General features: G+C 28.8%; 4 protein-coding genes and 1 long non-coding RNA gene across 6 annotated transcripts; 1 reads left to right on the top strand and 4 right to left on the bottom strand.

The window, feature by feature from the left end:
- Window positions 1-742: 742 nt before the first annotated feature.
- Window positions 743-6521, bottom strand: LOC113798941 (uncharacterized). The gene is made up of 6 exons (XM_075823270.1): window positions 5770-6521; window positions 2874-5104; window positions 2423-2804; window positions 2178-2345; window positions 1226-2104; window positions 743-1149 (listed from the first exon to the last, which is right to left on the bottom strand). Exons 2-6 carry the CDS (start codon window positions 5018-5020, stop codon window positions 1105-1107), a joined length of 3621 nt encoding a protein of 1206 aa, XP_075679385.1. The 5' UTR covers window positions 5021-5104; window positions 5770-6521; the 3' UTR covers window positions 743-1104.
- A 595-nt stretch (window positions 6522-7116) lies between these two features.
- Window positions 7117-9225, bottom strand: LOC113798943 (platelet glycoprotein 4-like). The gene is made up of 5 exons (XM_027349533.2): window positions 8848-9225; window positions 8630-8774; window positions 7785-8564; window positions 7431-7706; window positions 7117-7353 (listed from the first exon to the last, which is right to left on the bottom strand). The coding sequence occupies exons 1-5, from the start codon at window positions 9177-9179 to the stop codon at window positions 7222-7224; spliced, it is 1665 nt and encodes a 554-aa protein (XP_027205334.2). The 5' UTR covers window positions 9180-9225; the 3' UTR covers window positions 7117-7221.
- A 47-nt stretch (window positions 9226-9272) lies between these two features.
- On the bottom strand, window positions 9273-11731 carry LOC113798942 (RYamide receptor-like). The gene is made up of 2 exons (XM_027349532.2): window positions 10010-11731; window positions 9273-9931 (listed from the first exon to the last, which is right to left on the bottom strand). The coding sequence occupies exons 1-2, from the start codon at window positions 10940-10942 to the stop codon at window positions 9539-9541; spliced, it is 1326 nt and encodes a 441-aa protein (XP_027205333.1). The 5' UTR covers window positions 10943-11731; the 3' UTR covers window positions 9273-9538.
- A 485-nt stretch (window positions 11732-12216) lies between these two features.
- LOC142645851 (uncharacterized) lies at window positions 12217-13421 on the bottom strand. 2 transcript variants are annotated; one of them, XR_012846888.1, is made up of 4 exons: window positions 13140-13421; window positions 12757-12925; window positions 12442-12683; window positions 12217-12353 (listed from the first exon to the last, which is right to left on the bottom strand). It is a non-coding gene; the product is annotated as an uncharacterized LOC142645851 (long non-coding RNA). The 2 variants fall into 2 exon arrangements; XR_012846887.1 differs by lacking the exon at window positions 12757-12925 and having other exon boundaries at window positions 13140-13416.
- A 275-nt stretch (window positions 13422-13696) lies between these two features.
- Window positions 13697-16395, top strand: LOC113798954 (uncharacterized). Its single transcript, XM_027349548.2, has 3 exons — window positions 13697-14361; window positions 14425-15052; window positions 15116-16395. The coding sequence occupies exons 1-3, from the start codon at window positions 13749-13751 to the stop codon at window positions 15453-15455; spliced, it is 1581 nt and encodes a 526-aa protein (XP_027205349.2). The 5' UTR covers window positions 13697-13748; the 3' UTR covers window positions 15456-16395.
- The last annotated feature ends 10 nt before the right edge of the window (window positions 16396-16405 follow it).

The following is a 16405-nucleotide window of genomic DNA, read 5'->3' as shown; positions in this document are numbered from 1 at the left end:
ATCACGTTTTAAACTTTGTTTTGTTCTTTTTCAAAAAAAACCAAATGAATTTAGATGCTCAAATGGATTATGCAAGGCATCATTTTGCTTGATTCTTTTTTTCGGTTATGTATGTGATGTGTTGGTGAAAATTTTTGGGAGGTGTGAATATTTTAGTTTTGAGGATTGTTTTATCCGACATACACACACACATCACACAATAAATGAATATTGAGTGAAACAACTCACCAAACACACACACACGGTTGGATCCAATATATTTTGGGATAGGATTTTTTTTTTCTGGGAGCCATTCATAGATAATGTGTATGAATTCGGCTGTTTTTTTTCGGGATTCGAATTTTGTAAATTGTAAAAAAAGTTGTAAAATTTTTTACTTTTTTCGTTTTTAAAAACATCACAATTTTTTTAATTAAAATTTCTTTGTTTTATCAGATTACCACCACAACAATGAATGAAGGAAAAAAAAGAACAGGTAATTATGAATACAATTTTCAAAAAAAACAAACACAAAAAAATTGATTAATCAAGTTTTGAAAATATAGATAAATATTCTTTCTTATTTTGTATAATTAACAAATGAAAAAAAAATTGGAATTAAAAATGGTAAGAACAAAAAACAAGACGAAAGAATGTGTGTGGATGTGAAAAATCTTTTCAGGTAATAAAGGGGAAAAAATCTATCGATTTAGATTGGGAATTTGCAAAAAAAAAATTCGGACAAAATAATAATAATGATGGCTAAAACATAAATCATATATATTTTTAATAAATAATTAACTTTTACAATTAACGTAATGTAATGTAATGTATGTATGGGTGTTTGAAATCTTTGAATATTCTTCGTTACAAAAAAAAAACTAAAAAGAATTTTTGTTTTTTCCAAATATGATGAGGATGATGATGATGGGATTTTTGTTGTTATTGTTTGAAACATTTTCAAGACTAGGCATTTGTTATTGTTTTTTTTTTGTTATGGTAAGAGGATGATTTGGATTTGTTTGTTGATGAATTTTGGTCGTCGCAATGTCATTCCAGTATTCAGATTATTTATCCACTGTTGTCCACATCTGGAATGTTGTTCTATTTGGATTTTTTTTCAGTTTATTTTTTAAAATTCAATTGATTTGTTAGCCGTTTGATCATATTCTAAAATGAAAAAAGAAGAAAAATTTAATTTAAAAAAACTTGTTTACAAACTAAAGAAATCATCCACAATACATACCTTATGATAATTGATCAATTGATGTAACTGTAATCGACTATTATTATTATGGCCAATAATTTGACCATCAATATCGAATATAGTGGACAAACTATCAATACTTGTTGAAGAATTATTCATCATTTTTGATGATGGTGATGATAATCCATTACAATTAGTGTATATAGGTTTATTAGATGATAATGTCATAGTAGTAGATGAATGATTAAAATGATTCGATATATTAGTTATAAGATGACAATCTTCAATATCATGTTGACCAATATTGTTGTTGGACATATCATTCATCATAGGCGATTGTCGTTGCTTTACCATTTCTTCCATATCATCATTAATATGATTATCACCAATCATAAAACCATTTGTCATATAAGGTGTTGCCATCATCACATTATTATTATTCATAATTTGATTGGATCGTTTAAATAAACATGTATCACTCAAATGCCTGGTCATTATTGATGATGATGACAATATTGGTGGTATTGTCGTTGTTGATATTCGATTAAAATATTGATCAAATTGTTTTAATGATGGTAGATTATTGCAATTATCAGATATTGTTGATGGTTGTGATGGTGGTGGGGCTGGCTGTTTCAAATCTGAATTGGCCAAACTTTCATATGATGCTGAACGATTAAGATCACATTTTGATTGTGATTGACATTTAGTTTCATGATCACAATCATATTGTTGTTGATCAGAAGTTGATCGATTCGAAGTTGAAACAATAGCAGTAGCATTTGAAGCTGTACTATTACAGATACCATTACATGATGAAATTGCCATATTGGTTACATCGGTACCATTATTCGAAACAGGTACATATATTTCATTCCAAAAAATTATATCCTTTACACGACATGATGGTCGAAGTACCTGAAAAAAAGTAAAAAAATTCAAAATTTAGGTTTTTTCAAACATTTTCAAAAAAAAACAAACAAACAATTACCTCAATTGTTGGTAAATAAAGATAATTAATAAAATTTGCTCGATTCATTTCGAAATATGACCATAATGAAATTGTTTTATCATAAACTTGTAATGAATTTCGTTCTTGAACATTATTACAGGTAAACGTACCAAACAAACATGAATAGGAATGATAGACAAGTTTCATCTTTTTCATGTGAAAAAAGTGAAAAGTAACCAAAATGAGAATAAAATACTTTTTTTTCATCAATTTTGTATATTTACCAGATAGCAAACATTAAATTCAAATTCCCGTGGAAATTGTTTAACTAATTGATGTACACAATCGACCCATTGTAAAAACACTGGACATCGTTCATTTGGATCAATATTTAATGTACTACTACGACAACGATCAGCAAATTTATGTCCATATTGTAGCCATTCTTTTTCGACCAAAATTTTAAAACCATCAATCGTACGATAAAATGGATCTAACATTAATTCAGCTAATGCAATTACTTGTGGTGTACGATCCCAACCATCTGAACAATGTACTAATACAGGACGTTCCTGTATAGTGATTGCATCAACAACAACAACAGCAGCTTTCAAAAGACTAGCCAAATTATGAAGCCATTTTGTATTGTCCAACATTGTATACCAACTAATTAAAAATTAAAACAAAGTAAAATTAAAACAAAAACAATTTTATTTTTTAAAAAACAATACTCACTTTGATTGATCAATCTGTGATGATTCACAAATATATCTTAAACTATAAAAACTTTTACGTATACTATGTATATTATTTAGGCCCATAAATTGTACATCACAATTTGTATAATATTCTGGACATTCACAACCACCACCCATTGCACGATTAGCAAATGCAGCCGTATATGATCTTGCATCCAAAATTAATAATTTATTATTATTATTATTATTTGATTGATCATTATCATCATTTGAAGAATTATCATCATCATCATCATCATCATCATTGGAAGAATCATTTGAAGAATGATCTTGATCTTTATTATTAACATCGGAATGATTTTGAATATTATTGTTGTTATTTAAAAGTTTTGCTTGACCATTACCATTTGCCATAGGTTTATCATTACCATTAAGATTAGCATTACCACCATTCATTGCAGTTTTATTGATTATTTGATGATCCAATCCATTACCAATTGTACCATTATTTAGTTTTAATGTTCCATTATTTACAATAATATCACCATTAATTTTTGTCATAACCAAATTATTATTATCCATAATAAATCTATATTGTATTGTATCATGTTGACATATTTTCAATACCGTTTGTAACATACGTTCATCTTGATTACAACGACAACCAAACCAACCAACAACAGGTTGTGATGATCTCATTATAACACAACCATTATGATTATTACGCCAAACAACAACGGGTATACGTCTTGAATAACGAAAATTGGCAACATATTCTAAATCATTATCCGTTATATCATTTGGTACAATAAAATATTCTGGATAACTATAACTAAATTTAAAATCTTTATTCAGATCACAAATACGCCATGATTGTTGATCAAATTTCATTCGTTGAAATTCTTGACGAATTAATCGATCTGATTGGCGATACATTTTTTCGATCACATTTTGATTGTTTAAAAATAGATCAATAAATTTATTATCGATTTGTTGTTGTTGTTGATTATGATGATTATTATTTACAATAGTGTTGTTGTTGTTGTTATTGGCCGTCGTCGTTGCAAACAATTCACGATAAAATTGAAAACAAAATAAATGTTTAATATCAATCTGTTGTATATCACATAAACGTTTATGCCATTGTTGTACCGATTCTTGATTATCAAATGTTAATACAAATGATTCAATATATTTGGTATAAATGGTTAGAAAATAAATTTCACGTATTTCAATCCAATCAATATTATTGATTGGAATGAAAAATTGTTTTGGTTGATTTTCATTATTCTGATGATGATGATGATTATGTTGTTGATGATTATAATTATTACGATCATTTTGTTGAGGTTGCTGTAGATGATTCAATTGATTATGATTACAATGTTTATTATTACTGTTATTATTATTCATTATTGTAACATGACCATTTAAACCATTTTGATAGCTAACAGCTGATGTACCACCATTCATTGTAATCATTGATGATGATGATGATGTTGGTGGTACTTGCGATATTATCGTTGATCGATGTTTATGTGGAATATTTTTTACAAAAAATCGATAATTTGTTAAAAAAATCTGATATTCATTGGTTGTTTCATGATGTAATAATGATTCACCGGCTAATAATGGAAATGGTGGTACCTGTTGCTGTTTATGATTGGCAGTTAATGTCATATTGTGTGTTGTTGACAATTGTTGTTGCTGTTGACCTTGTTTATCACGATTAAGACCATCAATATTTGCCATTATAGTTTCATCATTCATTTGATTATCATTATTGCTTATAATATTTAATATTCCGGCCATTTGTTGATGATGATCATCATTATCATCATCATTATTTACATTATTATCATCAGAATTTGTTGTTGTTGTTGTTGATGATTCACTCTGGGTATCACTAATTGTCGTTGTTGTATCCAAATTTTGATCATTTATTGATTCACAATCATTCGATATGGATTGTGGTTTTATCATTGTGGAAACATCACCATTACTATTATTGTTTTCATTGATTATTATCTTTGTGGATGATTTTTCCTGTAAACATCCATCATTTGTATCCACAATACAATCATTATTATCTTCTTGTTGTTCGATCTTCATTTTATCTATTGATTCTTCTTGATTCTTTATCAAATTTTTATCATCATTCAATAATAATGTTTCATTACTCATTTCGTAATTTTTATTTTCTATTTTCAAAGAAATTCTTCAATAAGTTACAAATCGTCTATTTTCAAAATTGAATTTCGATTGCACCTATTTACACAAGAAAGGGACAAACAACACAATTATTATCTTCATCAAAAAAACAAACAAATTTTTGAAATTTTATACGACCAAAATAACATTTTTCTGACAACAAAAACATCAAAAAAAATGTACATCCATTCAATCAATCAACACACAATGAAAGTAAAAAATAGAAATCCATATCACAAAAACTATATCAAAAAATCCATTAAAAATCGATATGGATGTACAAAAATTGAATCGATCATCGGGATTTTCTTGCACATGATTAATATATTTGTAAAAAAATCAATCGAAATTGATTTGTCAAAAGAAAATAAAAAATCTCATAACGATAATTACATAATTACTATACTGCTTTAAGGATTTTTTTTCTTTCAACAACAAAAAAAAACGATAGGCGTTCTGAAGAAAACCAAAAAAAAATTTTAAAATCTGGATTTCAAAAAATATTTCAATGAAAACATTCATTGCATCATACTTATATAAAATGGCCTTCCATCTCGCTCTCTCTTTATTCACATCTATCTTTTTCATCATTCATATTTACTTGACATGTAACAAACACTCAATCGCATAAACACCATTCACCATATCACTCAGATTAACACAATGTTTTTCAATCTACACAACAAACAAACAAACACAGAGAAGAGAAAAGACATACTTACCAAGAGAGAGATAGAGAGAGATAATGGAAAAAGAAAGAGATGATGATAATAAATCCGATATAATGATTATTTATTTATTTATTTGGGAAAAAATCAAATCGAATGATCAAATTGTTGATGATGATGATAATAAATTGTGATGAAATTGTGGAAAAAAATAGTGAAAGAAAGATGTTTTTTTCTTAATGAAAGATTTCTGCAAGATGGATGATGATGATAATGATGAGTGATTGATTGATTAATCAGTTGTAATTGAATTTGTTTTGTTAATTTAAATTCGCGAATGAACAAACAAAAAAAAGGTTACACATTGAAAGTCAAATATTCTTGTTGAAGTTTTTTTTTTGTTTTGGTAGGTAGCATTATTCTTTAATGGCGGCAATTCTCGATGATGATATTGATGTTTGTTTTGTTCATTATTGTCTGGGTCTAGGGGATTGTTACATTGTTGTTTTTGGTTTGGCTGCTGTTGTTGTTTTTTGAAAATCATCATCAACAACAACAACAACAAAAACAAAAAAAGGATAACCTTTCAACAACAAACACGACGACGATGATGACGACAACAACGTTGATGATGATGATTTAAAGATGATTAACAAATCAACAAACAAGATCCAATCGAATCAAAAAGACGTAAACAAACATATAAACATTAATTATGAACAAAAAAACATTTCCAATTCAGATCGATCGATCTCGAAACAAACAAAATTAAAAACAAAACAAACGAACGAACGAAGACGACGACGAAATATTCATTCGATTTATTTTCTTTTGGCTCTATCTATTCGGTATACTGCTAGTTTCGCTCACTCAACAATATACGCATCAACATCATCATCATCAAATAGTAGTAGTAGTAGTATGAATAGCAGCTATATTCTTCGAATGACATTTTTTACCGTTCTTCTTTTTCTTCACTAATGCTACTACTACCTTTTTATTTTCTCAAAATTTATTTTATTGACTTTTGATTATCGTTTTGTCACGATTTTTTTCATTTTCTCAAATCAGTTCATATTTCATCTATGCACGTTCTTTGTGAACGATGTTTGCTTTGATTATTTTTTGATCAAAACAAGTCTATCTAAATCCGGGAAAATACGGTAACTGCATTTTCTAATACTGGTGGTAGTGGCAGTACTGTTTGTTTTTTTTTTTGCTGCAGTTTGATCGCGACAAAACATCTGATGTAAATCGGCAGCAGAAAAATGTCTCCATTTTTTTCGCATTCAAGCGGAAATCAATTATGTCAATGATCATCATCATCATCAGAGTCGAGCTTTGAGTCAAAGAAGAACAGAAAAAAAAGAAAAAAAAGTCAAAACAATCAATCAATTTTCCGGGTTAGATATTTCTAGTTAGGTTAGGTTAGCAATTTTATTCATTTTTTTTTCATTCCGAAATCTAAAAAACAACAAAAAAAATTTTGAAAAAAATTTCATCGATCTAAATGTTCATTCCACTTGTTGTTGTTGCGGCTGCTGCCGCTGTAGCTGCTGATATAATCGGTTCGGTTGAATCTGATCTTGATGGTGGATTTTTTTGTATATCCGGATCGATAACATTCGTTGTTTGTTCCTAGATTTTATTTTTATGAAGAGAAAATTAAATTTTTGTAAAAAAAATTTTAAAAATTTTAAAAGAAAAATACAAACTTTATAAGACTGGTAGCTCCATCTGGCGATATGCAATGTAAACAGAGCAAGACTACCAAAAAATAACAGGTAAATTATTGAGTAAATCAGATAAATTGGATATAATGCTAAACGAAGTTCATTAGTTAATTTATTATCAATTTTTGCACTTTTTTGTAACCATAATAATGGCAGAATTGTACTACGAACATTCGAAAATCCATTAAGATATGGTATTGGTTCGAGTAATGCATTGATTTGGATTTTATCTGCACCATTGAATGGTGTTCCGGTTATCTAATATTTTGCGGAAAAAAACGGAATGGAAAACATGGATTAAACAAATGGCAAAGTGGAAAACGCAAAAAAACATACCGGATCAACATCGATATAAGCTTTATGACGTTTCTCTGATGGTTGCATATTTTCAACATTATTTCTAATTTCAGAATTTGCAAAAAGAAAATGTGGAAATGAATATGCTAATGGTGCACCATTTAAACATCTACTAATATCAAATAAACCATCACAAAGATTTTCATTATCCATACGTGTACAAAAACAACGATTAAATGGTTTTTTACTTGGTGGTGCAAATGCATCCCGTGCTGGACCAAAACGATATGTAAACAATCCATTTATCCATACTGATTTTTCATAAACTAAATCTAAACTTCGACATAAATCATGTGTAAATACATAATATTTTTGATCACTATGGACATTTAAACCAAATGTACTACTTTCAGTACCATTCAGTGCATTACATTGATCATTATCATAAAATGGTAATAATGTTTGACCTTTGAATGTTACCATACGTAAAATATCTGTACCATCTTGTCCGGTATATGTTTGATAAGGGCCATTACGGGTACCATTTTTTGTCCACAAAAAACCAAATTTATTATCCGGCATACCAGTATCCGGTAATTCAATACCAAATAAACGTAATGGTCCGGCTAAACGATCAATAGTATCCAATATTGTAAATGGATAACCATTTAATAATTCACCGGCTGTTAAATTTTGTTTTATCAACATTGATTCACCATGTAAAAGATATAGGAAACTAACGAAGCTAAATGCTAATGGATTCAAGCCGAATGAAAATGGTAACGATGCAATCATATTTCGAACCATATTGGCCAATGCCTATTTTAACCGAATCGATGAGCAAATCAATCAAAATCAAAATCGAATCGAATCAGTCAACTTACATAAGCCGGAAAATTCAAAACATTAATCCGATCATTCAAACGGCCAGGTGATTCGAGATTTTTGAAATAAAATTTTTGTACATCAAAAAATGTAACAATTTTTTCATCATTTTCAAATCCTATGATATCTTTATGTATTTCTAAGCTGGAAAAACAACAAAATTTTTTTAGATTTTTCAATTTTCAAAAAACAACGAAAAACTTCAATTCAACATTACCGATAAGAATATGGTCCAAATTCACGTAATTTTGCACGTTCTCTACCGTTCGAAAATTCCTCTGGATTATCAATTGAAAATAAATATGCATCAATCGTTATTGGCAATGGTGGATCTTTCCATTTTTTTGTAAAATCATTCAATGGTTCAGATGTTATACAGATTTGTGTTTGTAATGCTAATATTAAAATATCTGTAAATTTACAGAATAAAATACCACCAATAATAACAATTATTAATAATTTGATTGCAATTTTTTGTTGTTGATTTGATTTTTTCATTGTCAATGTCAATGTCAATGTTGATTTCAATGTATTTATCATCATCATCATCACCGTTAACTTAAGAATGTCATCAAATGAATGAATGAATGAAAAACAAACTGGAACTGGTTACCGAATTTCACATTGAAAAACCGAATGAGGGAAAGATTATAAATCATTTTTTATTTCATTTTTCGGGATTATTAAATTTGACATTTTACATAATTGTTCGGTTTATATGGCTTGCACTTTGGTAAATTCAACATTAACAAACAAAAAAAATCAGAAAGAAAACACGGGAAAACCAAACAAACATAGTTTCCATATGTGGATCAATATATCCAACACGAAATGACAAGATGGCTTTTTTTCCAAAATGACAAGGTCAAAAATGATGGCGCCAAAATTCAAATCATCATAATAATGAATCATGTATATGATGATGATATTGATGATGAAATAATCGATTCATTTGCAGTTATCATCATAATATTTGTTGTTGTTGCTGTTGTTGTACTTGGATTATCTAATTCAGCTATATGATGATCATTATGATCATGATCCAGATCAATATCATCCATGACAACATTATCACGACCATTGTCAAGAACGCCACCAATATTATTACCATCAACACGTGCTTGTTGCGATGGTGGTAGTTGCGGTAATGGTTGTTGTTGTTGTTGTACGCCTCTTTCTATCGTGTTGGATGATAATAAACATTTTCGTTTCGTTTGTTGTTTTTTATGTTTTTTACGTAATTTCATTGCCGCTGATGTTGTTGTTGTTGTTGTTTGACAGAATAATCGATGAAAGTTTGTCTGTTTAAAAAAAAATGAAATTAATTTTTTCAAATTTTTCAATTTCAGGAGAAAGAAATTCATTCAAAACTAACTTACCTTAAAATTTTCACTCATAAAACCATAAATAAATGGATTAAGAAAACTATGTGCCATTGCAAGCCAATGACAAATAAAAAATGATATAACATACAATAGATAACCTAAATAAGTTTGAAAACGTATTGGATGAAACCAAACAATAAATGAATGTATATGTATCGGTAACCAACATAAAACAAATATCAAAACAATCATAATTAACATTTTAATAATTTTAATTTTTTGTTGCCATTTAGCTGAATCACGTATCATTTCAGGATTACCAGGAATTTTGTTTCGCCATAAATGTAGTCCGATTGATGCATAAACAAATATTAGTATGGATATTGGAAGGCCAAATGTTATAATAAATAAAAATATTGTATAATATTGTCCTTCATTTTGTCCCCATAATTCTTTACAATCATATAATATTTGATTACGATATCGGAATGGTACAGCACGTGTTTGTATCAGTTGTATAAATGAAAACATTACACCAGTAATCCAAATTATAATTATAATTAATAAACGATGTGTTTTCAAATAAATTATCGGATGATTAAATGGATGTATGATTGCAAAATAACGATCAAAACCAATAACAGCTAATGTATAAACAGAAACATAAACAGAACAAAGTTGTACAGATTGTATCAATGGACAAAGCCATGTTGGAAATATCCATTGTCCCAACATGAATGATGTATATGTAAATGGTATGGAAAACATTGCCATTAATATATCAGCAACCGATAGATTTACTAAATATTTCCATATTTCAGACATAAAACGATCAGATGTTATTAATATAAATATAGCCAAAATATTTGATATTAATGATAAAATTGCTGTTGAACTATACCAAACAATTAATATTATTTGCCATCGGTCATTTAATAATTCTAATTCATAGGTATTATTTAAACTTGCTAAATATGTTGGATCCATTATCGTTTACGAATGAAGATTATAAACGTTGATAAACGTTGATAATGTTGGAGGTCTGTTGATGTCCAATCAATCAATCAATTGATTAATCACAAAAAACACACCGATGGAGAGAAAGAAGAGATTTTGTGGCCAAAATGATGATCATCACCGATCGATAACAATGATGACAATGATGATGCATCTTCATTCGATTCTGATTCTGATTCTTTACTTTTTCCAGGAATAATGGCGTAGTGGTGTTTATTGTTCAAATTTATTGGGGCCAGTCTTTTTCATCGTTTTCTATCCATCCATCTATCTCCGGGTAATAATAATTTCGAATGTAACAACCAAAACTGTAATCAAAATCTTAATTTCCCGGATCGATCGAACAATAATAACAACAAACACGGAAAGGCAGAACAACAACAGAACAAAATAGGGTGCGTCTATGTTGACAGTGATGGTACTATATTGTTGATGATGATGATGGTTATGTTAATTTTGAAATCGAATAAATTGAATTTTGTTCGAATAATAAATTTATTGATGGCTTGGTTGTTTGAGAAACAACAATCCGGACAACAACCAAAAAGAAGAAAAATCGGGTTATAATATTTTGTTTGTTTTTTTACCCGAAAAGTTTTTATTACATTTTATGATCAACAACAACAACGGCGACAGCAACAAGGATTTATTAGATTATATAATTGAATCCAAATATTGTAAAATTTGATGGTGATGGTGATGGCGGTGCAAACATTTATCAAATCCATTCATTTTGTTTGATGATATAAAAACAAACATAAATGAAAAACGGAAATTCAATAATCAAAAACAAACGGCACGTTTTTTCATTTTTTTGTTTGTTTGTTTCACACGTTCTCGAACCAAAAAATTTTATTTTGAATATAAAATCAAAATCATGGTCATTACAAAATGACAATGAATTGATTAATACTCAAATGAACAATACTTGAAACAATTTATTTCAATTAAAATTTTGACAGATTTTTATTCAATTTTGATGATTTAGAACAATGAATGAATAGAGAGAAAAGACAGAAGAAGAAGAAACAATGATGGAAACAAAAATTAACATTAATTTACAGTGTTAGGCTGATTGAATGTGGATGGAAAAAACAAGGGAAAATAACATTTTAACACTTTCGACAAAAAAAAACTATTGGAATATTTTGGTTGTTGTTTTTCATTTTGATTCACTATCGATGATGATGTGGATGAACATATGCGATTCTTATCGTTTGGGTGATTATGTTTGTTTTGTTTTGTTTATGTGATGATTATGATGATGAACAAAAAAAAATTCAATTTTGATTCTTGATAAGATCTTTTTTACGCAATGAATATTAATATTGAAAAATTTTTGAATATCACCACCGCCACCACCACTTGATGATTATAATATCTGTAAACAAAGTAAACAACAACAAAAAACAAAAAACAAACAAAAATTAAATCAAAGGTGTGCTCGACACAAATCGATCCGTAGATACCCGGGTAAGCAATGTTTTTGTTTTCCATTCCGGATTTACCAAAAATCCACCACCCCGAATCCATTATTGATTATTATCATTATCATCATTTGACAAAAAAAAAGATGTTATCGCTTCTTTTTGGGTTGGTTTTCCAAAAAAAAAAAAGAAAATCCGAGGTGAGAATCGACGATGATGATAATTACGCCCTGAATATTTTAGCAATATTTTCGTTGTTGTTTTTTCTTTTCTTCATCTTCTTCCTGTAAATGTGTGAAAGAAAGAAAGAAAAAAAAGTTTCCGTTAAATTCTTTTAAAAAGAACGAAAAGATTTACCTTAGTTGTTGTTGGTGATTCATTCATTCATTCATTGATTGAATAATTTAGTAAAAAAAACCGACAAAAACAAACATCTCATTTTTTTTCTACAAAAGATTTAGCAAGAAAGATATCTGATCTGGCTATGTTTTAACAACAAGAACAAGATGTTTTTTTTTGTTTTAGTCTACCCAAAAAAGGTTTGAAAATAAATGAATGAATGAATGAATCATCGAAAGAAAATGATCATCAGAAAAAACATGGGCAATCCATTCATTCATTCTTCAACTGTCAAAGCTTTTGAACAACTTTTGATGATAAATATTTACGTAGGATGAAATTGTTTGAATTGAATTGAATGAATGAATGAATAAATGAATGCATCATTCACATTTACTTACCTGAACATTATGCTCGTTTTTGTTGATAATTATCATCAAAATCATCAAAAGATTTGAAATGCCGGGTTTTTTTCGTCTTCTTCTTGTCCTGTCCATTCATTTCGAATGAATCATTCAAATTCGAATTGACAAAATAAAAAAAAACGTTCGATTCTATTTCGATCTTAATGGTCATCATTATCATCGAAGCAAAATCTGCAAAATAACTTTTTTTTTCCAATTTTTTTCCAATTTCTGTCTTTTTCCCTTTCTGTTTTTCATTAGATAATCATCCATCCCCAAACGATCAATGAGATTATCGATTTGTTGATGTTTTTTTAAATTCGTTTTTTATTTTGTCGTTAAAAACACGGTTACTCGGTGTGTCTAGCTGTCTGTGTTTACCATAATTGCTATTGGTTACTCACTCAATTAACCATCAACCATCATCATCGAATGGATTGAACATCATCGTTTCCATATTTTATTTTGCTTATATCAACAATCTCTGTGTGTGTGTATTTGTGCTCAATTAACATCCCAAATTTTTTTTTCTGGTTGTTTTCACAAATAATCATTCATTCATTCACACGAAGAAATCAAACAAAACAAAACAGAAAAATTTCAAAAATGTCATCGAAAAAATTATCATCATTCGATTATCATTGTATAAAATTAATGATAATTATTGTAATTTTAATTGAAATTATTCAATGTTTACCACAACAACAAGAATCCAAAATAACAACAACAACGCAAACGACAACAACAACAACAATTAAAACATTATCATGTAAAGCATCAATGATACCACGTATGTTAACAATTAAACCATCATTATCATCATTATCATCATTATATGGCCGATTTTCAATACACGAAACAATAACTATACATTGTATGGCAAATTTGAGCGCAGATTTGGATGATAATTTTATTAATCCAGTATTTGATCTATCGTTTGGTGATCAAACAAATTCTGGTCTTTATATTGTACGTGGACGACCAAATTGTCAACAAAATCATACAAATTGTGAAAGTGAATTTCAAATATCAATATTATCATTGATTAAACTTTTGTTACCAAAAATGAATAATGATAATGATAACAATGGTAATTATCGTCAATCATCGACATCGATATTGGAAACAATTAAAGTAACATGCGATATTGCCGATACATCACGTCATTTACGAATGCCTGTTCGTTGTAATGATTCGGGTTTGTTTCGTTTTCCTAAAAGTGAGTAAAAAAAATCTTTCTTTTTTTTCGCTTTTATCAATTAATCGATTCATTTGGATCCAGTATTAAATTATGGTGATTCGTGTCGAATCGGTTCGGAAGAAGAATGTCCAACAAATATGCAATGTTCAAAATCGAATGATAATCGTCAACAACAACGACGAGGACGACAACAACGACAAATATCAACGGCAACAACAACAACAACAACAACAAAATGTCAATGTAAACATGGTTATTTGAATGTAACAACATGGATTGCTGACCTCAATTCTATTCGAACAATTTGTATTCAACCGATTACTATCGGTGATTCAAAACAATGTTTAATCGATGAACAATGTTTGGCTTTGGATACGAATTCCGATTGTCGTTATGATAATAAACATGGTTATCCTATTTGTCAATGTCGAAAAGATTATCATCTACATCAAAATGGTAGTTGTCAATCAATCCATCAACAAATCAATGAATCTAAAATTTATAATCAAACAATATTACCATTACATTTAAATCATCATCATCATAATCATCCAAAAAATGAATCACTAATAAATGATGATAATTCGGGTAAAACGATGAAACCATCAAAGGAATCAAGTTCATTATCAAAAACTATAAGCAATTTAGGTTTGGTTATATTTTTGATCGTATTATTATGGGCAATAATTATTGCATCCATTTTAATCAGGTAAGATTTAATGAAATCAATTTTACTAATAAAGTGATCAATTTTTTTCTATCTAATATTTAGATATGCAAAACAAAAACAACGTTTAGATATTAATTATCAGAAAAAACAATCGAATAATGATGAAGAAGATGGTGATGATAATGATAATGATTCCCGAATTGATGGTAAAACCAAAAAACAAAATGGTATTAATAATCAAATTATTTTGAAATCACATCATCATGATAATCGTCATCTGAATAATTCAAATAATGATAATGATTTTGTTGAAATGAGAATCGATGATCAACAGGATGGTATTATTTCAACAACAACAACAACTTTTCCATCACAACAACCAACAAGAAATCGTAATGAACCACCAAATTTTGATATTTTTGCCAAACAATCAGTTGTTTAAATCAATCAATCAATAATCGATAGTATCGATACTATCATATTTAGCCATTTTGTTTATTTTTGGTCAGATCTCTCATAATTTTTCATCAATTTTATTCAATTTATAAAACAACAAAGATTTTATTTCATTATTCATCATCATTATCATCATCATAATTATAATCTTATCCACTATAAAAAACAAAAACTTAAACACAATAATAAAAGAAACAATATAACTTTAATATTAAAATAATTCTGGGTTAAAAGAAATACATAAAAGTAGCTTTTGATTTAAATAAATCAAGAGCGATTGTTGTTAAATCAATTAATTGGATTTAGAATTCACAATATTTTCCCTCAAACGGGATGAGAGAACGAACGGATCTTGTAAACTTTTTTCCGGTTATAAGATCCAGAACCTCTGCTTCACGTCCCTCTTTAAACAGTTTAGAGACTTGAACGATTGGCCAAAGGGATTTTTCTCTTTGATTATCAACGAGAAAAGCCAAATCTCCAATTTGTGGAACGATGTTCCTTTCACGAGAAAAGCTGGCTAATTCGATCAGATAAGCCTTTGACCAACTTTTCCAAAAGTCGGAGACAGTTCCAGAAATTCTTTCATAAAGTGTCGAAATGTTTGTTTCTGGAATAGTTGTTGGTTGAAAAATCGAACTTCTTCCTCTCCCAAAGATCAAATGGAAAGGGGTTACCGAGATCCCATTCTGATCGACATAGAGTGGACGATCATTAATCAATCCCTGAATTTCCGCGAGAATGGTTCTAAAATTCTCGGCAGTGATTTTATTTTCTCTGCACTCAAAAATCTGCAGACTAGACTTGACCGATCGAATTAATCTTTCGTAAAACCCACCGTACCAAGGTGCTGCCGGGGGGTTGAAATTCCAGACCAAATTGAACTTCCTTGGTAGATTTTTCTTTGCATAATTGAGCTTGGCAGAGATGCTCTTT

This window comes from Dermatophagoides pteronyssinus, unplaced genomic scaffold (genome assembly GCF_027571235.1).
Source record: "Dermatophagoides pteronyssinus isolate colony J.1.1.1.1 unplaced genomic scaffold, Derpt_VIB-CSIC_2022.12 sq0025, whole genome shotgun sequence".
NCBI classification, from domain to species: domain Eukaryota; kingdom Metazoa; phylum Arthropoda; class Arachnida; order Sarcoptiformes; family Pyroglyphidae; genus Dermatophagoides; species Dermatophagoides pteronyssinus.
Note: the sequence above shows the minus strand (reverse complement) of the source record. Positions and strands in the feature narration are given on the sequence as shown.